The sequence below is a fragment of the Poromitra crassiceps genome (genome assembly GCF_964638095.1).
Source record: "Poromitra crassiceps genome assembly, chromosome: 3".
NCBI lineage: Eukaryota > Metazoa > Chordata > Actinopteri > Beryciformes > Melamphaidae > Poromitra > Poromitra crassiceps.
Window position 1 is genome coordinate 38,369,864 of NC_139625.1, and position 25,339 is coordinate 38,395,202.

General features: G+C 44.1%; 1 protein-coding gene across 1 annotated transcript; it reads right to left on the reverse strand.

Moving 5' to 3' along the window:
- Window positions 1-528: 528 nt before the first annotated feature.
- Window positions 529-25,044, reverse strand: LOC310773660 (potassium channel subfamily K member 5-like). The gene is made up of 5 exons (XM_083633585.1): window positions 24,797-25,044; window positions 3,528-3,639; window positions 2,487-2,653; window positions 2,192-2,360; window positions 529-1,870 (listed from the first exon to the last, which is right to left on the reverse strand). Exons 1-5 carry the CDS (start codon window positions 24,980-24,982, stop codon window positions 918-920), a joined length of 1,587 nt encoding a protein of 528 aa, XP_083489711.1. The 5' UTR covers window positions 24,983-25,044; the 3' UTR covers window positions 529-917.
- Between the last annotated feature and the right edge of the window lie 295 nt (window positions 25,045-25,339).

A 25,339-nucleotide genomic window follows, 5' to 3' on the forward strand; every position in this document is an offset into this window, starting at 1 on the left:
TAGCTCTGGTCCACAAACACTCAACGCTTTACTTGGTTCTGGGACTCCCAGATGTTGCTCATGCTCTACGGATGACCTCTAGTGCATTCTATAGGTTGCAGTCAAAAATAAACAGCAATCTCAGACACAAGCAAACAAAATAGTGAGGAAAAACATCATAAAACAGGGGAAATTGGCCCCTAACCCCTTCATCGTGTTTAGGGACAAGTGTTTGGCTCAGGTTTTAAAAAATATTCTGCATTGACATGGACTTTAAGCTGTCCTCATCCGCTGGTGGAATTGTGCAATGACAGATATATACTGTAGTATACAAGCCAGGTAGCCCATTTATAAAAGGCTATTATATCCTTCATTTTAATAAATATGATAAAAAGCACCAATATGGTGAATATGAATACAGGAAACTTGGGGCAATCAGAAAAATGAATTGCCATTGTCCAGTAATTTCCTGTCAATCTTATAAAATGAGCACGAATGGAAAAGGATTCTTGTGTGTGGTTTGGATGTACTCCAAGAAATGTTCGGCCCCCATTTGCTCAAACCGTATAAAAGAAATAAATAGAGCAAATCTACATTACTCGTCGTTAGGCCTACATGGCATGCCCTATCATCCATATTGATCATTTGTTCAAGACCTAACAGGAAACCCAACACTTAGAAGTAGTCAAAGTGATGTGGTCTTTTTTCTTTCTTTTTTCAGTTCAGACCAGACCAGACAATTCCTGTGTCATTTCACACTTTGATTTAGGAAAACGTCTTCCATTATCAGACCCCAAATCACATTGAGGGTGACATAAGAATTGGAATAACCTAAAAGTCTCCTTCGAAAGGAGTCAAATTAGACTCCATATACTTGAACACCAACCCAGTCTACAACAGAAGATCAGGAAGATATGTTGACTATAAACTACCGTTCTTCAAGATTCTGTGTTGTCTTCCTTTGCGTATTCCTCCACCAGCTTCTCGTAGGACTGTCCATGTTCTGAGCCGTCACTAGTGAACACAGACCCTTCTGATTCAGAGCCCTGCTCCTCCTTGGAGTCCGTCTCCGACTCAATATTTTCATCACATGTAGTGACGGACAACTTTGCTTTTGAATCGTCATCATCCTCCTGCAGATTATTGTTCAGGAAGTTCTCCTCATCGATAAATGTAATGTTTGCATTTTGGAACGTTAAGGACTGGTAGTCTTTAGAGTCCCATGTCCTCCGGCCAGCTGATCCACAGCTTCCCCCTCCTCCCAGTCCTCCTCCATTCTCCAGGTCCACTTCCTTGTCAAGCTGGTTCTCATACATCCTCTCCTGGTCAACTCCCAGCTCGCCCTCTACTTGATCCTCTGTTAGCAGCAGACCGTTGTCTGAGCCCAGGAGGTAGTTCTTGGACTTTGAAAAGGCTACAGTGACACGGTCACTGAAACTATATCGTCTCTTTTGCCGTGGCGAGCGGTCCAGACTGAGGATGGTATGGCCATTGGAAACGGGGGCATCATTGCAGCTCTTGGAGCGACTTGTCTCTTTGGATTTACTGATGGTGGTGTTACTGATGCCATTGTTTCCACCATCTTTCTTCTTGCCGATCTGCTTAATCAAGTCATTGTAGCCCTCCTGCTTCTTGGAGAGGAAGCTGAAGATGTTGACATCATTTGGAGTTGGTGGCGGACGAAGGGCAGCTTTATGGGCCTCTTTGTAGTGCCGCGTCTCATCCAGCGACAGTTTGCGTCGCTTGCGGCGTTTCTTCAGTGCCTTGTGGGCCTCAATTACCATCCGCACTTTCCAGTTGAAGAACAGAGAAAGCCACGCCAAACCCAGATAGATCCACACTTCCACAAAGTAACGGTACAGGGTGGGGTAATCTGTTTCGGGGTTCACACCTGCAAGAACAAAGAAAATAATGTTGCCAAGGTCAAATCACACCAGAATAGAACTTTGCATTCCAACGTCTTCAATTCAATAAATACAATTCTTTGGACAGCAACAAGATTAACCATAATGCCCCTTTTATCAATCTTTGGACAACTTCTCAGTGTGCAAAGCATGACAAAAGATGCTCAAATGTATTTCTATTATCTTTTTTGACCATTCGTTTATGTGTACACAATCATCTTTTTGAAATTAGTTTTTTAATCGTTTGCACACACAAAAAAACAACAAAAAAAGAATATTACATAATGAATAGGAGTCTAAGAGCTTACCTGCTACCAAGTCCCCAAAACCAATTGTGGTCAAGGTAACAAAGGAGAAGTACAAGCCTTCAATATACGTCCAACCCTCCTGGCACATGAAAACAAACGGTGGAAGGACTAGATGTACCAGGACACCCCAGAGGAGAAAGATAGCCGTGCAGGTAAACTGAGCCTTTCTCTGGAAAACAAAATAAAACAAAACAAAACAAAACAAAACAAAACCAAAACCAAAAGCATTACTTCAGATTAATGTTTTCAAGTACCACAAGGTGATGCAAGATGGAAAAAGCCTATAATGACTCACCAGTGAAACCCCTTTCTTGGTTAGATATTGACCCAGGTGCTTCGATCTGCCACCAAAGAACTTTCCCAGCTCACTGATCCAGGTAAGACATAGAGGCACACCGAACAGCCCGTAGAAGATGCAGAAGACACGGCCTGCTGATGTTTTGGGGGCAATGTTCCCATATCCTTTAAATGTGACAACAAAGTGGTTGGTTAAATGCATACTGGAAACATAATTCAATGCTTAACACTTCTCTCTTTAGTATGCTTTTACTCAATAGTTATAATAAATGATAAATGGACTGTATTTATAGAGTGCTTTTCGAGTCTCGACTACTCGAAGTGCTTTACAAAACCTCACATTCACACACCGGCAGCGGAGGCAGCCATGCAAGGCGCCAACCAGCTTGTCGGGAGCAGTTAGGGGTGCAGTGTCTTGCTCAAGGACACTACGACACACTGCCGGCAGGAGCCAGCCTCAGACCGGGAACCTTCCGATTCCCAGACAACAGCTCTACCCCCTGAGCTACTGCCGCCCCAGTTAATATAACAAACATTTATTCTGGCAAGGAATGCATAAAAATAATATTTCATAACCACAATTTAAAAAATCGCAGATGAGGCTACAGTAAGTGACAGAGTCTTGGCAAGGCTGAGGAAAAAGTTAGCCAATGGAAAAGTCTGCAGGCATTTAAGATGTGGAGATGTGGCATAACACCACTAGAGGGTGAATGACTGTTGACATAAAGCAAGCCACCAATAAGGCTGGACGGGCTGTCTAAGCAAGCTTCTCTTCACCTGATTCCATCTTATCTTTGTTGTTGTTGCTGACATTTGGTTTACACGGGCAAAAGGGCAAACAGTCCGCCGTAATATAGAGTTGGAACAAAGTTAAAGAGGCCAAGGTCGAAATCCTTACATGATAGCTCTTCAGGCCTGTGTGTCTTCATGTGCAAGGTCAGGTGCCATACCATTAATTTCACATTCACTTAAATATACAGGAAAAGATTCCAATGAAATTAGCAATGACGACGTGTCACTGATGAGCCTCCCTCCTTACCGATTGTGGTGATTACAGTGGCAGCAAAGATGACGGCATTGGGCCAGTTCCAGTTGTTGAAGGTCTTGTTGCCGGTGATGGTCACTCCTTGGCCTGCGGCTTCAGACACCATCTGAGGACAGAGAAGGTCAAAGAACAGGAATGAGTATAGGCAGGAACTTAACAGAAGAGAAATACATTTAGGCTAAATAAATGGTTGCCACCAAATTGGCAGGGAGAAGGGTCCAATTTGGCTGAGCGAAAGGAAGAGAAGAAGTTTTGTTTCTCCCTCCCACTACATCCTTCCTGCGATATGTTGATGGTATCTGCAGATGCACTGATGAGCAGACCATTGGCAGCAATGGCACTCTGGAGGATCATCTCTAACCCGAGGGGTTTACGGTCCCAACCACTGCTTACGTTGGATAGAGAAACAGGAACACCAGACCCCCATCCCTAAACAGCCATTTCATAATCACATAATGATAGATAAAAGGACCAGGTGCTTGTTAAGTGGTTGCTATTTCAAGCAGGAAATTGACTGGCCAAGATCCTAGATTCATTTAAAAAAGAATTAAGTCGTTGGACTTCTTTGTATATGGCGAGTCTTTGATCGAAATGGATATCAACCTTGGCCCAAAGTCTTTTTACGAGGATCAAAAAGCATTGCACTCTGTTGAAATGGATTTCTTGAAGTTCTGCTTTATAGCAGGAAAATGTCGCACCTGTGATAAAACTGGGTGGGTCGATAGAAGATGCATCACATTTTTTAGACAATCTTACTGCATTTATGTCTTCTTCTTTTTTTACATGCTGAGGGTGGAAAACCATTACAATATGTTTTTCCTACCACCGCTATCCATACGATTTGGCAAGAGCAGCCAATTTGTGCTTAATTAGTGCAAGGAATCCACAAGGAATCCATGTTTATTGACCTTAAAGGAACACTCCGCCCATTTTCAACCAGCTTTGTATCACTAGAACATCAGTAGTATATCAGAAAACTGTAAACGGTTTTGAAGTCTGTCATTTAGTTAGACAGTTATTGAGTGTTAAAGTGTGGACCAGTGACATCACTGGTCCACACTAACTCAAATTAATAACTCATGAACTCAAATCAACTCTCAATAACTGTCAAACTATTCATCATTCATCTAGTTTGACAGTTATTGAGAGTTGATTTGAGTTAATGAGTTATTCATTTGAGTTAGTGTGGACCAGTGATGTCACTGGTCCACACTTTAACACTCAATAACTGTCAAATTAAATGACAGACTTCAAAACAGTTTACAGTTTTCTGATATACTACTGATGTTCTAATGATACAAAGCTGGTTGAAAATGGGCAGAGTGTTCCTTTAAGCATGAGCTATATTAGCTCACCCTCGCAGGGAACTAGGCTATTGCTGTTGCAATCCAAAGTGTGTGGATGGGGGGGGGGGGGATAATTTACAAGAGACAAGCATGCTTAATCAATCATTCCCAGCCATGTGTGTGCTTCACAGCCACAGCATCAACTCAATTCTAACTCTTGGGTATTAGCAAAGCCCCCGGCAATGTGTGCTGCCTGGGACAATGCATCTCCCCCACCCCGCTCCCTGCCCCACACCAACGTTCCTCCTTCTCCAAATGTGCTCAAGGGGGTAAATGTGCAGGGGTTGGCAAAATTCACTTGAGCTCTGAAGTACTGGAAGACGTTGAGTTCTTTAATAATAACGGGCCTGTGACAGTTCTGCTCTGTAATTAGCCAGCGCCAGAGGAGGCCATTCTTTTGTCTGCTGAATCAACACAGTTTTTCTATTGGGCTTTGTGACGACAGCAGTGACGGACATGGTTTGTCTCCCGGCCGTGACTGGAAATCAAAGTGGCAAAACCTCATTCTTAGTGGACAACTGACCCAATTGAGGGGTCCACGCACAATATATGGTAATTTGTCAAAAAACCAGAAACGTAAGACATTACGCTTAGTTACAGTACCACAAACTTAATGGTGTGAGGCAATAGTGTTGCCCATGGGATTTGAACCCACAATCTCTGGCATTGCGGACCTATGCACTGGTGAAGTTTCACATTTGAGAGTCGTTGCAAATCATTGAATCGTTAATGAGTGGCTACATCCATGCACAGAATAACCCAGCTTTTTGACCACACTCCGGCTCAAGTCTTATTCTGGCTGAGCTGTAATCAAGTGTCGTCATTTTCATGAATAAAACAATTAACAGAATAATCCTGAGTACAGACGGTACTGCTAGCAAAATATGTTTGGCTGCCAACTTCCGGCTCCCTCTTTGTCTAAGCAATTAGGTTATTTCTAATACAGGGGAAATAACTGATTATCTCAAGTAATCTGTGTGATGTTTTTTGTTGACACATGTAGTAGGCCTACCTATAACTCCATGTGAGTTTGACCAGACAGTGGAAACCAGTAGTGAGTGACGTGAGTCACATTAACCTGTCTATGTATACACAGTATGTATGTATATAATATGTATATCATACACGGAATGCAGCTTTGTGTGGTTTTGCCAGAGGTGGTGTGTCATCACCACCAGATCCATTAGTGAGAAAAAATACACCTGCTCACACCAATGGAAAAGCATACAGTATATATACAAAGCCAAAAAGTCAAATATTGTTAGCTGTGTAGGATTGCACTAGGGGGGGGGGGTGCGTGGTAAGATTATAATGAGAAGATTGAGAAGGTAACTCGAATTAAGGTACATTTTCAAAGTTTACACCATTTTGCAATTATTCTCAACCAGCGACGTAGCTGTTGAGATGACTATGAAGTATTTTTTCTTTTTCTTTTTTAACCAAAGAGAATCACAAACTGCAGTGTTTCTAGGTGTAGTGCTGGGCAGAGTTTGAAATAACACAGCTGCAAGAGTCTTATGGAATGGAAGTGCAAGTAGTAAATAATAATCCAAACAACTCTGCATTTAACGAGTCTGTATTTAACAACCAGACATTCCTATAAACAGAAATATTTCATTAATTGCTGTCGCTTTTCGATATGAAATTGTACCCCAGCAGCCATGAATGTTAAGTAATACGTAGTGTCTGCTACATGAGGCTTGTTTACCGAGTGGATTAGATGGCAGTGAAAGTAATGAATGCCATGTTTGTGTGTCATGTCTGTGGTTCGCTTTGCACCTGAATCTGCTGGATAAAAAGTGCTGAGGTTAGAGATTGAGACATGCAAAATGCTGATTGACAGGAATACTGGAGGGCATGAGTTCTACTGGCTAAATCATGGGACTGACTCAATACCACGCCCTTCATTTTAATGTCAAATAGAGGACAAGGTGTTCAATCCATAAAACTAAAGCAGGCCTTAAAACTTGTCCGAATATGTAAATATGTTCATTATGTAAAATCTCATTTTGGCTAAGGTGATCAGATTCCAAACCGTCCAATGGATGCCTTAGATCTTCTGGTTTCATATAAGTATCTTCACTATAGCCAAATTACGTACATTGATAAGAAGTGACAGTCTATAGACCCTTTTCACGGGGGCCATTTTTGTGTCGAAAAGGCAGATTAAACAGGTGCAAGCAAAACACTAATGAGGGTTTCCAAATTCCAATCATGGAAGTTTGAAACCCTCATTAAGTGTTTTGCTTGCACCTGTTTGCGCCTTTTCGACACAAAATGGCCCCTGTGAGAAGGGTCTATTGATCGCTCCATTGCAGCATCAGCGTGCAGCAGCAGAGCCATGCTGCCGCCATTTTCTCCTCCTCCAACTCAACAGTGACAAAACGGAACTCCTCCTCATTGGCACCAAATCCACCCTCAATAAAACTGGACCCATCACCCTCACCATTGACGACTCCACCATCACCCCCTCCCCCCTGGCTCGCAACCTTGGTTTCATCCTGGACCCCACCCTCTCCTTCGATCCCCACGTCAGCTCTGTTGTTAAAACCTCATATTTCCATCTCCGCAATATCGCTAAAGTCAGACACTGCCTCTCCCCCCCTGCTGCTCAATCCCTCATCCATGCCTTCATCTCCTCCCGCCTCGACTACTGCAACTCCCTCCTCACCGGCATCACCTCCCGTTCCCTCCATAGACTCCAGATGGTCCAAAACTCAGCCGCCCGCCTGCTCACTCACACCCGTTCCCGCGATCACATCACCCCTGTCCTCCACTCTCGCCACTGGCTCCCCGTCAAGCAACGTATCGACTTCAAACTACTACTCCTCACCTTCAAAGCCCTCCACAGCCTAGCCCCCCCCTACCTGACTGACCTCCTCATCCCCCATCGGCCCTCACATACACTCCGATCCTCTTCTACTCCCACCCTCATCATCCCCCCATCCAGACTCAAAACCTTTGGTGACCGTGCTTTCTCCCGTGCCGCACCCCGACTTTGGAACTCCCTCCCCCAGACCGTCCGAGACTCTCCCTCACTCCCCACTTTCAAAACCCGACTTAAAACCTATCTGTTCTCCCAAGCTTACAACCTCCCCTACCCCTGACCACCTCCTCCAAACCATCACCCTCCGCCCCCCCCCCCTGCCCCTCCCTCCTGTTCTCTTCCTCTCCTCTGCTTCTCCATACAACCTTGCCCTGAACCGCCACTGTTATTTGTACCTGTCCCCTGTATCTGTTGCCTGTTGCCTGTGTCTGCTGCCTGTTGCTTGTCTTTTGTTTTACTGTTAAGCGTCTTTGAGTCTTGAAAAGCGCTATATAAAATAAATGCATTATTATTATTATTATTATTATTATTTTGGCCCCTAAGGAGACTAGTGAAACCGGTCTGTCTATGGGAAAAACAGCATCCAGTAAAACGTCCCGCCATACAAAAGTACCTCTGCCAGTTGAACAATGAAGAAATATAATAAATATGCATACTATTCTAACTATTTACTTATTTATATATTTATTTATTCAATCTATGAAAGACTCAAAGCAGAAACATGTAGGCTAAAACATGTTTGTAAACATTCATTCTGAATTTCATTTATTAAATAACAATTACAGCACTTTGAAATCATGGGTTCAGATTTACAAATTAAATTTACTGATTGATTGATTGATTGATTGATTGATTGATTGATTGATTTTTAAAGAAAACATACATTTATTGATGAAAGCTCAGTTCCAAGTATCGTTATATAAAGCTGCAGTAGCTGTAAAAACTCAGTGACTACAACAGTTGGCTATATCCAGACCATTTCTAGAATCAAAAAAACAAAAATGTCAATGTAGAATTTGCAATCATGTCTGCATTGTGCTGCTGTTGTTGTTGACGCAAGGCTGATTTTAGGGGCCCAGATGGCGGCGGTGCTGCTTTGGTGCTACATGTACCACAGTGCCTCTAGTTGCTGTTTCCAAAAATGCATCAAAATGTCGACTCTTTCCTTCCATGCTCTTTGCTGCTTTAAAAATGAACCCGTAGAGCCTTTGAAATACAGTAATGTCGGCCAGGGACGAGGAGTAGAAAATCAGCGCCATTTTCGGGGACAGGTCCAGCCGGGTACAAGTCACCAAAAATGGGGACTGTCCCCGGAAATCTGGGACAAGTGGTTACCTTAATTTTGGAGCCATAATCAATTTCAGACACGTTTAAATTTTTCCACATGCAAGCTAGCAAGGAGAAATGATCAGACAAACGGTACTAGCCAGTGAAAGGTGGTCTCCAGGCAAAATTGACCCTTGACGATTGGGGTTTGCAATGCCACAATGTCCCTGAAGGGTTTAAAAGGTCACCGAGTGGTCAACCCAGCCAGCCTAAGGTCATGAATGACCCTGTGAACAAGGCAGGGAGCACAAGCAAGATAAAAGACACTGTGTGTCCAGCGGAGGACCAATCAGCTCAGGAGCAAGTCATTAAAATGGCTTGGCCATTTCAGAGTCTTGTCCGAAAAGTCGGAATGTTGGAAACTGGATGTCAACCAAGGCCATCGCCTGGTTACATTCCTGATAGATTAGGTGTAAGACGCCTGGACCAAACTGAATGAAGCCTTAAAGAAAATAACTAGTCTATAACACAGACAACTGGAAACAAAAACATAACCTCAGCAAGTTAGTCCTGGAAAAGGCAAGCTGTAGCTTATTTTTTGTATTTCTCTGTATTTTCTTTTTATGGCATAAACACAGTAAAGAGACAGGAAAGATGGTAGCGAGAAGTGTATGCATGAAACAAAGGTCCTGGGCCAGGTCTACTCTGCATTCATGTGGTATTGGCCTAGACCAGACCAGGGCAACTGGCGGCCCGCGAGCGCCCCCTGTGTGGCCCGCGCTGGATTTTCTTTTTTACAGTGCACCTGAACGCAACATGCAAGATACCCGCTGAATAAATGTCCAAATGGTCATGTCATTCTGGCAAATACTCCACTTCTGTTATAACATTTCAGTCTGGAATATGGAATATCTTTCAATAATCTTTATGACTAAAAGGCTAAAAGTAATCTCACGTGTAAGAAATGACTGTTCTACATTGAAGTGGTATACGTGGTCTGTCCAAACTGGACTCTAACAACCCCAGGCATCTATGGAGAGGACTCCATGCTGCCACTGACTTCAAGGGGGAGAAACGGCAATCCCCCCACACATCACCCTCCCTGCCGGACGAACTCAATGCGTTCTACGCTAGGTTTGACCCCTCTGCCAGAGCGCCCCCCCTCCTCTCCTACCCCTCTCCGCCACCTCACACCCCCCTCTCCACCACCTCTCCTCCCCACCACCCCCCCTCCGCCACCTCTCCCCCCCTCCTCTCCCCCCCTCCGCCACCTCTCCCCCCCATCACCCCTCCTCCTTCTCTCCTCCCCCCACCCCCCTCCTCATCCCCCCCCCCCCATCACCCCTCCTCCTCTCCATCCCCCCACCGCCCCACACTCCCCCCGGACCACGACCCGCTACAATTTGCATACCGCCCCAACAGGAGCACAGCGGATGCAGGTACACGTGCTCCACACCGCCCTCTCCCACCTGGAGGGGAAGGACACCTATGTGAGAATGCTGTTCGTGGACTACAGCTCAGCATTCAACACCATAGTACCCTCCAGGCTGGTACGCAAGCTCAAGGATCTGGGACTAAACACAGCAATGTGTGACTGGATCCTGGATTTCCTGACAGATCGCCGCCAGGTGGTGAGAGTGGGCAACCTCACCTCCTCCCCACTGACCATCAGCATAGGAGCGCCCCAGGGGTGCGTCTCCAGCCCCTTCTGGTACGACCTCTACACCCACGACTGCGTGGCGACTCAATCTTCGAACACCATCGTGAAGTTTGCAGAAGACACAGCAGTCGTGGGGCTGATCTCCAGGAGCGATGAGACGGCCTACAGAGAGGAGGTGGGGGCCCTGGAACAATGGTGCCAGGACAACCACCTCTCTCTGAACGTCTCCAAGACCAAGGAGATCATTGTAGACTACAGGAGGGGGGGGGCGCACACCCCCCAATCACCATCAACGGCACAGTGGTGGAAAGGGTGGACAGCTTCAAGTACCTGGGAGTCAACATCCACCAGGACCTGACTTGGGCCGGTCACACCGCCACTGTTGTCAAAAAGGCCCAACAGTGACTACACAGACTCAGGAGCCTGAAGAAATTTGGGCTAAGGCCAGAAATCCTTAGGGACTTCTACAGAGGCACCATTGAAAGCCTACTGACTGGCTGCTTCACCACCTGGTACAGGAACTGTACCACCATGGACCGCAGGGCGCTACGAAGAGTGAGACGCGCGGCCCAGCACGTAACAGGATGTGAGCTGCCAGAACTGCAGGAACTGTATAAACAGCGGTGCCTCAGGAGGTCCCTGAAGATCATCAAAGACACAAACCATCCCCACAACAGCCTGTTGTCCCTGTTACCCTCAGGGAGGAGATACAGGGTCCCAAAAGCACGCACAAATCGCTTGAGGAACAGTTTTCTCCCGCAGGCCACGAGACTCCTTAACATACACAAATAGTGTAGCAGCTGTACTGTACCGTACTCTAGCTGCTACCATTATGTATGTCTAATGTTTAATTGTATGTTTAATTAGGTATATGCTATTAGCACCTGTATGTCATATACGTCGAATTTAAAATGTTTCAGCACGTCTAAAGTATGCACATGACATGTGCACCTATGTGCAGTGGATATGCAACTGTCTCTGACTTGTCTTATCACTCTACTGCCTTATTGCTTGTTGGGTCTCTTGTTGTTTTTGCACTCATATGCCCTGTTATATTTGTACTATGTTGTAAACGGAGTCTACAGCACAATAATTTCACACGTGATACTTGTACCACGGAGTGACAATAAAAATCCGGGGCCACTTACTGATACTTATGCTTAAATTATATTCTGGTTTATTTCAAGAAAAACATTTTGGCTAGTGGAAATTCTAATTGGTTTAACTTTAAAATCTAGCAGCCATATTGGCAGGTGGTCAAAAAAGTAAATGTCAAGCCCTGCAGGGAGAGCAGGTGGTGACATAGGAGTGAGTAAGAAAAGGATAAAATATTGGTGGTTAAGACTGAATAATGACATCACAACTGTTAATTTAAAAAGAGTTATTCCTCTAAAACTGGCTTCAAATGCCCCACATTTTTTGCCCCGGCGCCTTTCAGCCCCAAGCCCTCAGCAAAATCTGGCCCTCTGGTAGTGAGGACATTTTTTTGTGGTCCTCTCTATCATCAAAGTTACCCATCACTGGGTTACGGCATGACAATATTTGTTCGGCCCCTGGCAACAATCTAGGATTCTCATGTGGCCCCCCATGAAAAATAATTGCCCACCCCTGTCATACATGAGCAAACTACGGCCCGTGGGCCGGATGCGGCCCGCGGGCGCCACCTGTGTGGCCCGCGATGGAATTGCAAAAAAAAAAGCACCTGAACGCAACATGCAAGATACCCGCTGAATAAGTGTCCAAATGTTCATGTCATTCTGGCCAATACTCCACTTCTGTTATAGCATTTCAGTCTGGAATATGGAATATCTTTCAATAATCTTTATGACTAAAAGGCTACATTGAATTAGAAATTTAAATAATTAACTCATTGGTTTTGGATTTATTTAGCTTCAAGACTGCATTTTTGTTCGTGTGACCCTCAACACAGGCTTTGATCATCCCGGGCCACTTACTGATACTTATGCTTAAATTAACCCACTCATATTCTGATTTATTTCAAGAAAAATATTTTGGCTAGTGGAAATTCTAATTGGCTGGTAACTTTAAAATCTAGCAGCCATATTGGCAGGTGGTCAAAAAAGTTAATTTCAAGCCCTGAGAGCAGGTGGTGACATAGGAGTGAGTGAGAAAAGGATGAAATATTGGTGGTTAAGACTGAATAATGACATCACAACTGTTAATTTAAAATGAGTTATTCCTCTAAACGTGACTTCAAATGCACCAAATTTTTCACGCTGGCGCCGTTCGGCCCTCAGCAAAACCTGGTAGCGAGGACATTTTTTGTGGCCCTCTCTATCATCAAAGTTACCCATCCATGGGTTACGGCATGACAATATTTGTTCGGCCCCCGGCAACAATCTGGGTTTCTCATGTGGCCCCCCATGAAAAATAATTGCCCACCCCTGCTCTAGCTGCCACATTGTTCAAAGTGAAGGATTCCTTCGCTGGCTTGCTGCTGCAATTGTTGCTAAACTGCAGACTTGGGAGTCCGACACTGTGGTACTCTGATAACAAAAGTGCAGTAAAACCACAATGACAAACTCCAACTGTTATCAGGACAGGCCCAGCGCAACACTCCAGTCCCAAGCTACTTTTCCGCCCGCAGTGTATGAGTGCACAATGCTGTGGAGGAGCACTGTCTGGGAACAGCTGCTTGTGACTAGGTCACAAACAATGAAGTCACTCATAAACTCTCTTGTCAGCATACATTGATATTCAGACATGGACAGGGGTGCAAACAATGCATCCAGGAAACAATGCTGAGATTTGTGTCTGCACTGATCGCTGATCTCCTCGCTGCAGGAAAACGCCTTCTGTGCTACATGAGATGAAAAACCGATAGAAGGCATGATGGACAGAATGTGTGACATATATATTCCAAAGGATCAGCCAATCAACTCTTGCAAAAATACATTCAAGTCAGCAACTGATGTCAGTTAAAGAAGTGGTTTTCAAGGTGGGGTCCTTGAGGGGGTTCCAGGGAGTCCACAGCAAAAAGGTGAATAATTTATTTTCACTATAATTCCATCCATAAGTAACACAATGACAAAAAGTATGACTATCTCATGACCATGCAAAAAAGGAGTAGCTGTGCGCACATCCAAACCGTAGTAGGCCCAGGTGCAGGACAAAAGTGTGATATATAAATGAAAAGATGGAATGTCCGCACACTGGTTGATGTTCCCAGGTTTATTTCAACCCTTTCAATAAAAACAACGTTTCGACCGTATAGGTCTTCATCAGGCAAGAAATGGGATTTGCCATTTGCCATTTCTTGCCTGATGAAGACCTATACGGTCGAAACGTTGTTTTTATTGAAAGGGTTGAAATAAACCTGGGAACATCAACCAGTGTGCGGACATTCCATCTTTTCATTTATATATCTCATGACCATGGTCATCCACTTTCTGTAATAAAACATCTAAAAGCAAACAAAATCATATCAGATGGGGGACCCTGGGACAAAATCTTATCAAATGGGGGTCTGCAGTCTAATTTGTGGGCCCTTTTAGGGGCCCTTGATGTGGAAAAAGTTTGAGAAACACTGAGTTAAAGTGTACATGGCACATCAAACTGTGTCTAAAGTTTCCAGACAGTGAAAGGATGACTTGTGTTTGGGTGTCTTTTACAGCTTACATCTGTTAAGCAGCACGTACCATACAATTAAAACACATTTGTGAGCCGCTGCTTTAAACTAAGCCATTTATACTGCATAAGACAGTGACTTCATAAACTCCACACATGGCTTTTCTTTTCTTTGTTCATTCTTCATTTCCTTGGTGTGTTGACTAACTTTATGAAACTCTAACATAGCATCAATGAAGGATTACTTTGTGTCAGAATTCAAATGAAGGCTTATCCTTAAATTCTAATTGGGTTTATTGTTCATTGCTACGTGCGCCAACCTTCTGAGCCAATTAGATTGGTTGGTCGCTATACAAAGTTGGATGGCTACATTCTCACTTAAATTGGAATTGCAATTGAGCATGAAATAAAATCCATTCAAACGTTCCCGTCAGGCAAATGAGTTTTCTGGTTAATTAGTAGCCTGCATCTAAACTCATGGCATTGAGATCCCTGGCTATCTTCTAACCGTATTAGTGTTAAGGGGAAGGAGAGCCAACAGTCCGTAGATAACAAGCTAAGCACATGACAAGTGAGCAACAGTGTGCTACTTCTGCTTACTTCCTAACAGGAGGCACGTTTCCCTTTCAGCATGTGACAGGAATGTGTTTGCCAACAAGTTTGCAGCAGCAGTCAAACTCTCTCCTTTATTTGGCAACACAAACGTGATTAGTCATCCTGAAGTCAGCTGAAGTGCGACTGAGAAGCCTTTGTAGTCGAGTCACAGAGAAAAAGTCAACTCAATGAAAGCGATATTGTAAACAGACCGTGGCTCTTCAGTCCTCGTCTGTAACACTGTGTCTGATCTGTGAATATTTACCACAGTGTAATCATTTCTCACTGACATAAGAAATGTACTCAAGTACAAAGCAGGAGGAATGTTAATCATATATCTACAGTTCATACGGTGTTCATGTCTGACATTGCATGCTATGCATATGGGTTCAAGCTAGGTTTGTTGTTGATAAAAAATAAAAAATAAAAGCATAGCGTACTAGCGTAGTGTAGCAAACTGCTCAAAATTGGAATACAGGTGATGACAACTAAACTCCTATATAAAGTCCTGCAGTCCAACAGAATTCCCATCTCTTGAAATGTTGGGACACGAAGACAAAATGCAGTCCAATATGTGCATTTTGATCATTCTTATGAAGAAAATGACAAGTCAAAAAGTGCGTGACCACAAGAGCCCATCTCAAACGGTCACCCTAATTTGTTCCATTGCTTTTAACGATGACTGGTTAATCTAAAATCTTTCAAAAATGAGTATTATGGTAGGTGCTAAATGTTATGTTTGCGGTGGATTTCTGAGAAAATTATGAGCGGAGGCTTTATCAGGATGTGCAGGATCAGCTGAACACTCAAAGAGTTATCTTGATGAGATATGAACTAGACATGCGCTACTTTCATGAGTCAGAGATACTGTACAGCTCCTGGCACTTTTATTCACATGGTGTGGGAATGTCCACCGGTTGTACAGTTTTGGACTAAGGCGTCTGCTAAACTATCTGACTTAATATCTGTAGCAGTTCCAGTGACTGTTCACGCATGCCTGACTGCTGAATGACTTGTCTGGGGTCAATAGGTCAAAGCCTACAAGGCTTATTGTGCTAGCTGGTATTACAGCTGTTAAAAAGATGGTTGCGTTGCGATGGAAGCCCCCTCACTCTCTCACCATCAGACATTGGGTCCTCACTTTTGTCAATGTCATGTACTTGGAGATGTCAACTGCCAGGATCAATGGCGCAAGTGAAATCAACCTTGGACAATTGGCAGAATGCCGCCAATTCACTGAACGTTTCAGTTTCAGTTTTTCTGTTGAATGTAATGGTAGTAAGTTACAGGAAAAGTGTTGTGTAACGTATCTGGGAAGTCAATTGGATCAGTGTATGAGCAGTGAATCTATGGCCCTCATTGTCATTGGGAAGATCCATTCAAAGACAAAGTATTTGGCAAGAATATCCGACTTCCTTGATAAGAAGACCATGAGGACTTTAGCTACATCTTTAATTCAATGTCACTATGACTACAAGCACCTGTATATCCTGGTGGTACAGTAGTATAACTAAAAGATCTAAAGACAGGCTTCAAAAAGCTCAAAACAAACTAATGAGGGTCATCCTTAACCTCAGTCCAAGAACACACATTAGCCCAATCCATTTTAAAGAATTGGGTCCCTGTTGAAGGTAGAGTTCAACAGTTAAAACGTATCATGGTCTATAAAATATTGTATGACCTTTGTCCAAATTACTTTACGAAGTACTTTCAGTTTGTTCGGGACACTCAAAGCCTGAACACGAGGGCGAGTGTAGCGAACTTGAAACAAACTACTCAACCTAAAGAGCAAAGTTGGGAGAAGTACATTCCTCTATATGGGGGGGACAAGATCCCTAATGAAATTAAGGCTGCAAATTCTCTGAATGGTTTTAAAAACCTTCTGAAAGAATTCTTGATGAGTAAACTAGATTAATGTTGTTGAGCCTTTCGTTGAAATGGTTTTTGAACTTGTGTTGGTTTGTATCTCCTGTTCTTTTTATTCTTGACTGTTCTATATTGTTTATATGATGTTGTGTGTTATGTGTTATATCCTGTTTTTATAAGACCAGGGACCATGTTGGAAATAACTGTTCTGGATATGCTTGTGTGTATGAGTGTGCGTGTGTTGTGTTTAGGATGTGGGTGGGCGGGGAGTGGTGCATCTTATGTGTTTTGTTGTCGTCTTGTTTTTGTTCTTCCTTATATATTTCATGCTTTGAATTTGGCAGACTTGGTGATATCAGCAAATGTTGTCCAAAGAATCTATATAATATTGTATCGTGATGATTTACACCCCTATCGCTGATGTGATGAAAGTGGCGTTGAGGTCGTGGAGGGGGTCTTAAGGGGTGTTGAATTTAGCTTAGCGATTCCTGCATATACGCTGCGATGGATGTATGTCTGCCTTCGCCATTTGCTGCTGAATTGTAGTTTGCTTATTTGTGTATGTTTATAGTTTTTTCTCTTCGATCGAGAGGTCACTCGACTGCAATGACTCCAGACAGGTCTGGAGGGGCGTACAGGAAATAAGAAACTACAAAGGAGGACAGGACAAATTTGTCAGCGGCAACACCACACTGGCGGAGGAACTTAACATCTTCTACGCCCGCTTTGACACACAGCGGCTCCAGGAGGGGGCTGCTACACTCCCTGCTCCACTGTCTCCGCCTACACACAGTCAGAACCTCACCCTAAGCGAAGGAGAGGTGAGACGTGTCCTCCAGGCTGTCAACTCGAGGAAGGCTACGGGGCCTGATGGAGTGCCCGGTAGGGTACTGAAAGACTGTGCCCACCAGCTGACAGACGTGTTGACGGACATCTTTAACCTGTCATTGGCCCAATCCATTGTTCCATCCAAGTTCAAGGAGGCCACCATCATCCCTGTCCCGAAAAATAAAACTCCCAACAGCCTAAAAGACTATAGACCTATAGCATTAACATCCATTGCATCAAAATGTTTTGAAAAACTTATTTCAAAACACATCAAGTCCTGCATCCCCCCGATGTTAGACCAACATCAATTCGCATACCGGCAAAACAGATCCACAGATGAGGCCGTCGCCTCACTGCTACACACCACACTGTCCCACCTGGAAGAACCAAACACCTATGCCAGGATACTTTTCATTGATTACAGCTCTGCCTTCGATACAATAAGCCCCCAGTTACTCATCCCCAAGCTACTCAACATCGGTCTGGACCACTCCATCTGCAGGTGGATACTGGACTTCCTGTCGAACCGTCGCCAAACAGTACGGCTCGGCACACACACACATCATCCACTCTCTCCATCAGCACCGGTACACCACAAGAGCGAGTTCTCAGCCCTCTGCTCTACACACTGTACACCCACGACTGCCTGGCTTCCCACAGCTCCACCTCCCTGATCAAATTTGCGGACGACACGGCCATCATAGGTCTAATAAAGAACAATGACGAGACTGCATACAGGCAGGAAGTCACACGCATCAAAGAGTGGTCAGCATCAAATAACCTGGACCTCAATGCAAATAAAACAAAGGAAATCATCATGGACTTTAGGAAAAAGAAACCCCACCCTGCAGCACCACTACTACTCAACAACGAGCCAGTAGAGACAGTACCAACCTTCAAATACCTCGGCATCAACATTTCCGAGGATGCAACCTGGTCACAACACACAGCAGCAATAACAAAGAAAGCACAAAAAAGACTGTACTTCCTCCGCACACTGAAAATTTTGAAAAAGTCACATAAGAAAGGACCTGCTAGTGTCTTTCTACAGATGTGCAATAGAGAGCGTGCTGACATATGCCATCACTGCCTGGTACGGCAGCTGCACAGCTCAGGACAATAAACCACTACATAACATCATCAAAACAGCAGGTAAGATCATCAGAACACAACTCCCCACCCTTGAGGACATTTACAACACCCGCTGCTTGAACAGAACTAAGAGCATCCTCAAAGACCCCACTCACCCCGGTTACCACCTGTTCACTCCCCTACCCTCCGGAAGGCGCTACAGGACACTAAAAACTCGCACTTCCAGATTCCATAACTCCTTCCCAAGGGCCGTCACATTACTCAATAAATCACAATCACTTCCCAAATTATAAAGTATAAAGTATTATGCTGCTGTCATATGTGTGTATATATGTACCGGTATATATGAGTATATATAGAGATTTATATTGCATATTAGGGCTGTGCCGATTCACTTATCTCCCGATTCGATACTATCACGATACTTGGGTGCCGATTCGATATATATTGCGATTCTTAAGTATTGCGATTCTACGATTATTGCGATTCGATATTACGATTTATTGCGATTTTTGTTTCTTTTTTTCTTTTCTTTTTTCAGTTTGTTTGCTTTTTACACTAGATTAGAACATGGGAAAAGTTGAATCATACACTAGAGACTGTATATTATATATCATGAGTAAGGCTGGGCGATATAGTTAAAAACAGGGGCGGACTGGGATCATAATTCAGGCCGGGCATTAGATACCAAGCAGGCCAGGCCGATATGGGCCGACGTTTGAAGCCCAAAGATGCACCCACTTTAACCCTGAAGTGTAATTATTACTTCAGACTAACTAATAAAGTAATAAAACCACTAGTAAACCAGTAGGCGGCGCCTGGCCTGCTGTTCAGTGAGTGGCCTGACTGTGGGCACAAAAAAAAAAAAAAAAAAATTTTTTTTTTTTTTTGCTTTTGCGATTATCGATTCTGGAATAAAAGATCGATTCAAAAAATCGTGACATTAAAAATCGCGATACTTAGGTGAATCGATTTTTTCTCCCACCCCTATTGCATATAGTTATTTACTACTATTACTACCATTACTACCCTATTTATTATTAAGTCTATCTACTGTGGGGTCTGGTGAATCATTGGTGAATTGTCTGGTTGTACTGTATGTCTGCACAAAGGGGAGTTTGCAACTGCAATTTCGCTGTATGATTTTATTATGCAATGACAAATGAACTACTATTCTATTCTTTCTTTTTTTGTTATGAAAATTGTTATGTTTGTTGAATCTATTAATAAAACATTTGATCGTAAAAAACCCGAATCAGAGATACATACGAGATACACACACACACACACACACACACACACACACACACACACACACACACACACACACACACACAGAGGAGTTGGAAACTTTACGATGCCGTCTCCTGTCGAGGTCCACACCGCTTCTGGGTGACACAGAAAGACATCCACCGGCAGGACAGTGGTGCGTTGGATTCTTGTTTGACTTTGCACTGACTGGAGATAATGTGGAGCCACCACCCTCCTGGTTGAACTTTTACGAAGGCCTCTCAAGAACGAACATTGATGGGCCATAAAATCCAATCTGTAAAACTGTGACCACTTCAAGGCTCCTACAGTTAGCAGTAAACGGCTTGTTAATAAAGCAGAGGAGACTAACTTTTACACGAGTCTCGCCTTCTCTCGTTAACACTGGTTGTATACATTTTCTTTATCGTTAACAAATTAAGCAAAGTTTCCATAATGGAAATCTAATTGAGTCTCTCCTCATGACACAGATGAGAAGGATAAAAAGGAATCCAAAGAAGACAGTAATGAGGGTGATATATGTGTTCATATATCATGTTTCTCTTGACAGTGTTATTTATGCAAGTTATTTACATACAACAGGTGTCATGCCAAACCCCAGCAGAGGAAGGCGACTGGGTAGATAGAGTCTACATTCCTAGAACGACGATGCCGGAACGACAAAACTGTGACTGCTGGAAAGGAGCCTGAAAACGACAACATGGGTCTATTTTCAAGGTGGTTGAAATCATAGTGAGTGTGACGTCAACGTTGGTTTGTGGAGTCTCCTGTCACCAGGGGTTTCCCACAGAGCTGCAGCGCCGCCTGCTATCGGCCGGGGTCGGCGAGCTGCACGGTCAATGGGCGTGAATGGTGAATGACTCCCTTTTGCAGCCAGCCTCAAGTGGCCATTCGAGGAACTGCAGTTTCCACAATGGCCTAAATTTTCTCCCATTCAAATCCCCCCATCCTTCCTTATATTATTTTTATATGAAAGGGAGGAAGTGGGCAATGTTTGTCTGTTTCCATTTTTGTCCCACTGATGATGTCACAATGTCTATGACATAATCAGTGATGTCATCAGTGACTGACCAAAATCATCTTATGACATCACAGGCACTGATGATGTCATAGGCATTGTGACATCATCAGTGATGTCATAGGCATTGTGATATCATCAGTGAGTGATGTCATCAGTGATGCGAAGTTGTGCAATTGTGCACTGCGCATGCCAATAGAGCAGGTGAGGCCACGCAGCAGCCGAGCTGCAGGTGAGGCCACCCGGCGGGCGAGCCTAGGGTTCCGGGCCCGATACCCAATCTGTTAAACTGACTGATGTTAATGAATGCGACGCGACCTCTAGGGCTCATGTGAGTAACTGCATGAGTGCTGTCTATGTGCACATGCCAGAGTCGGGAGCTGTAACCAGGAAGTAGCAGCGACCTCTGGCAGTCCTAAACATAACGACAGTGTTACTGAAGTATGTCGTCGCACCCCGCCCCCCCCCCCTTCGGATTTTTCTCCCCAATTGTACTTGGCCAATTCCCCCTGCTGTCTGTCATTGCTTCACCCCCTCTGCTGATCTGGGGAGAGCCGTAGACTAGCACATGCTTCCTCCAACACATGTGCAGTCGCCAGATGCTTCTTTTAACCTGACAGCGAGGCATTTCACCGGCAGCACGTAGCGCATAGGAGGATCACGCTATTGCCCCCAGTTCCCTCCCCCCCAGAGACCGACCAGAGGAGGCGCTAACGCAGTGACCAGGACTCATACCCCACCGGCTTACCACCCGCAGACGCGGCCAATTGTGTCGGTAGAAACGTCTGACCCAATCTGGGAACCCAGAGTCTATTTTTATTTGAAAAATAGACTATTTTTATTTGAAAAATAGACTCTGGGACAGCCCTACCGTTTTTCCCAGCTTCCTGGACAGTGAGCCTCTCCTGCCACCGTCACTTGCTTTTCCGCGTCTGTGCTCCACTGTTTACAGTCTAAATAGCAACTTGCGCTGCGACTTTCCAGTCATTTTCCATGAATAGCCGAAATGGACGCGGAAAAGGAAAGCGGAAGTGACGGAAAAGCCACCGTCACTTCCTTTTCCGCGTCTGTTTCGGCTATTCGCTAATAACGTTAACGCATAAACACACTGCATAGAAGACGTCAACTCGTCTTACAACAACAGTGGAAAATTACTGGAAAGTCACGGTGCAAGTTGGTAAAGGAAGTGACGGTGGCAGGAGAGGCGCGCTGTACAGGAAGCTGAGAAAGCGGTAGGGCTGTCCCAGAGTCTATTTTTCAAATAAAAATAGACTCGAGGGGTCGAGGTGTCGAGGTGCGGTAGGCGTTTCGGACATATGACGTGATCATCTCCCCTCCACAGTCCCTTATGAGACGGTAGACTCTCCTGCTGCTGAAACTCCCAAGCAGTTGAAATCGGAGATGCACACTTATTTACAAGCGTCACAGAAACATTTCAAAGCCACCTACCAAAGCAGAACAGTTCATTGCTTCTCGGCGGCGGGGTTTGAAAGCTTGATGCTGCTAATAAATAACTTTAATATACCAATCCTTCTGTCTTGTGCTGTTGCGCCCAGCCATCATAGCGCTCCACAGCCCCCCTCTAGAGCTGCAACTATTAATCGATTAATCGATTAGTCGATCGACAGAAAATTAATCGACAACTATTTTGATAATCGATTAATCGCTTTGAGTACAATTTTAAGAGAAAAGGTCTAAATTCTCTGATTCCAGCTTCGTAAATGTTAATATTTTCTGGTTTCTTTACTCCTGTATGACAGTAAACTGATATTATCTTTGAGTTGTGGACAAAACAAGACATTTGAGGGCGTCATCTTGGGCTTTGGGAAACACTGATCGTCATTTGCCACCATTTTCTGTCATTTTATAGACCAAACAACTAATCGATTAATCGAGAAAAGAATCGACAGATTAATCGATTATGAAAATAATCGTTAGTTGCAGCCCTACCCCCCTCTGGTCAGAAGCATGCGGAAGAACACATACGTAGAGAAGGCATTGCGGCCATCTTGGCATTTGCGGAAAAATAATATCACCGGCACAGAGTTTGGATAAAAAGAGACACTTCTGCTTTGGTAGGTGGCTTTGAAATGTTTCTGTGACACTTGTAAATACGTGCACAATACATCTCCGATTTCGACTGCTTGGGGGTTTAGCAGTGCGAGAGTACAGTCTCATAAGAGACTGTGGAGGGGAGATGATAAACATCATATGCCCGAAACAGTTCCGAATGGGGCTAGGAGACATTGGAAAAATACCTATTCTGTCATTTCGGTACGAGGACGTGTTGTAAATCGAACATGGTGACTTCATGTCATCACTACAGAGTGTCTTGAAGGCCTGTTGGCATGGTGGGCTGGGGTCTTCTGGAGAGCACGTCAGAGGAGAACGCAAGATTTGATGGGCCTCTCAGAATGCTACCAATATCCCAGCTGTCAGCTGCTTCTGCTGTACAGAGCCAACTGCCTAGCTAGAGGATTCTCCAGACTTTCTCAACCGTTTTGCTCCTCTCCATATTATTTGCATGCCCTGGAGATCTAGCTGGGGCAGAGGTGCTACTAGTGGGGGGAGGTTATGGGTATATCCCTTTCACTCCCCCAAACAGAAAAAGGAGAAGCAGGAGGAAGCAGAAGGGGGGTTGGGAGGTAATAAATCTTCCTAATACTGACGTGGGCCCGAAAAGGGGGACAGGCTGAGACATGTCTCCTGTTTCTAGTCATACTTCCAAGTGTGGAAGAGAGAAAAGTGCACAGCGAGGCGAGGCAGCCTGCAACCTTCTGCTTCTTTCCCTGCCTCAGGAATGACTTATTGTCAGTTTGAGTATTTGGGTCAGACAGGAGATTGCTTTCCTTAACAAAAGTCTTCAGAGACTTATTTACCACAGTCTTCTTCCTTGTGGACAGTTGTTTATCTACAGAACATCATATCTTCTACCCACTTAAACATCTCTGAGAAAAAAAAGAATCCAACAATATCACAACGGACGATTTCACAGAGGAAAAACACCTTTGAAATCTTAGTAGAAAGGTCAACAATTCAGCTTTGCTACCAAATAAGGAATTGCCATTTTTACAAGAAATTTAAACTTTGGCAAAACACAGAATCGCAGCTTTTTAGGACTGAGGCTGCAGTCCCTCCACACCAGCTATTACTGTATAATCACTTCTCCAGACACATTCTGGCAGTTTTACAATCTAAAAGTACTTGAACCAGGCAATAAAATGATTATCATCATTATGTTTTGCAGCTAGGGTAACATCTATGGCAGACAGACATTGGAGATTTTAGGAATTTAGCTGTGCAAAAAATAAATAAATACAAATCCATTCTGACCCCTTTCCCATGATAGATACATCTTAATTGCTTCTCTTGCCATGCATTTCATGTCAATAGAACGGGTTCAGCAGTAGGCTAGTACAGAATCAGATCATCATGATGGGGGGGGGGGGGCGACGACAATGTGGTCTCTAAACAAACAATACTTTGGGCTGCATGTCAACCTTGAATATGATGTAAGAGTTGCTCAAAATCTCATTCGCTGCATGACAAGCTGTTGTGGAGGGCCTCCAATATTGATAAATTAAGTGTGAGTGCATTGACCCACACTGGTGAATCGTAATGATAGCACAATCTCATGACTTTTAAAGTGAAATCAGTGTTTGATTGGTGAAAGCCTGGACCAGGCCCATTTCAAGCTACACTGTCTGCTCTTGCAGCTGTTGGTGAAAAAACTGTCATGATACAGACTAGTCTAAACAGTGATTAATACTCGATTCATCCTGAAAGAAATCACAATGTTTACGCGGGCTGCAAGTAGTGCGTGCAAAAACAGCGTGTCAATGTGCAACTGCTCGGTGTCAAACTTAAAAAAAAAAAAAAAAAGTGTAGCCTGTATTTTGGTTAACATACCTGTAATATTTCCTCCAAGTCATCTTTCGTCAGGCAGGGATAGTCCTTGAGTATTTTTGCCTTTTGGGCAGTATATTGCTTTGCAGCAAGCTTCCAATTGGGTTCCTCCAGGACTTGAAAGATTGCTGCCCCAATGGACAGGTAAAAAATAATAGCAGAAGTCAACAGGGGGCCTTTATCTACCATTCTCGTATTAGGAGAACGCGGGGTAGGGGGGAAAAGAAAGAACGAATGGGGCCCCCAGCAGATAACAACAATACCCGACGTTATGGAGAACCCATGCTCAACAAGTCTTTGGGGATGTGTTTAAAAGGATTCGTCCTTCGTCCGAGCGTCTTGAAAAAAATGGTGAAAAGTGGCATTGGGTTCGAGACCTAATTCAAGGCTAAACGTTCTGATAAAGCCGCCGGGGCTGAGCGCGCAGTGTACAGTACTCTCTCTCTCCACGTGTGTAAAGTGTAGTAGTAGGCTATGAGCTGAGGTTGAGGGAAACAGTCCGTGCTAAAGTAGTGTGGACTGGAGTCGCTGTGGAGGGGAGGAGAG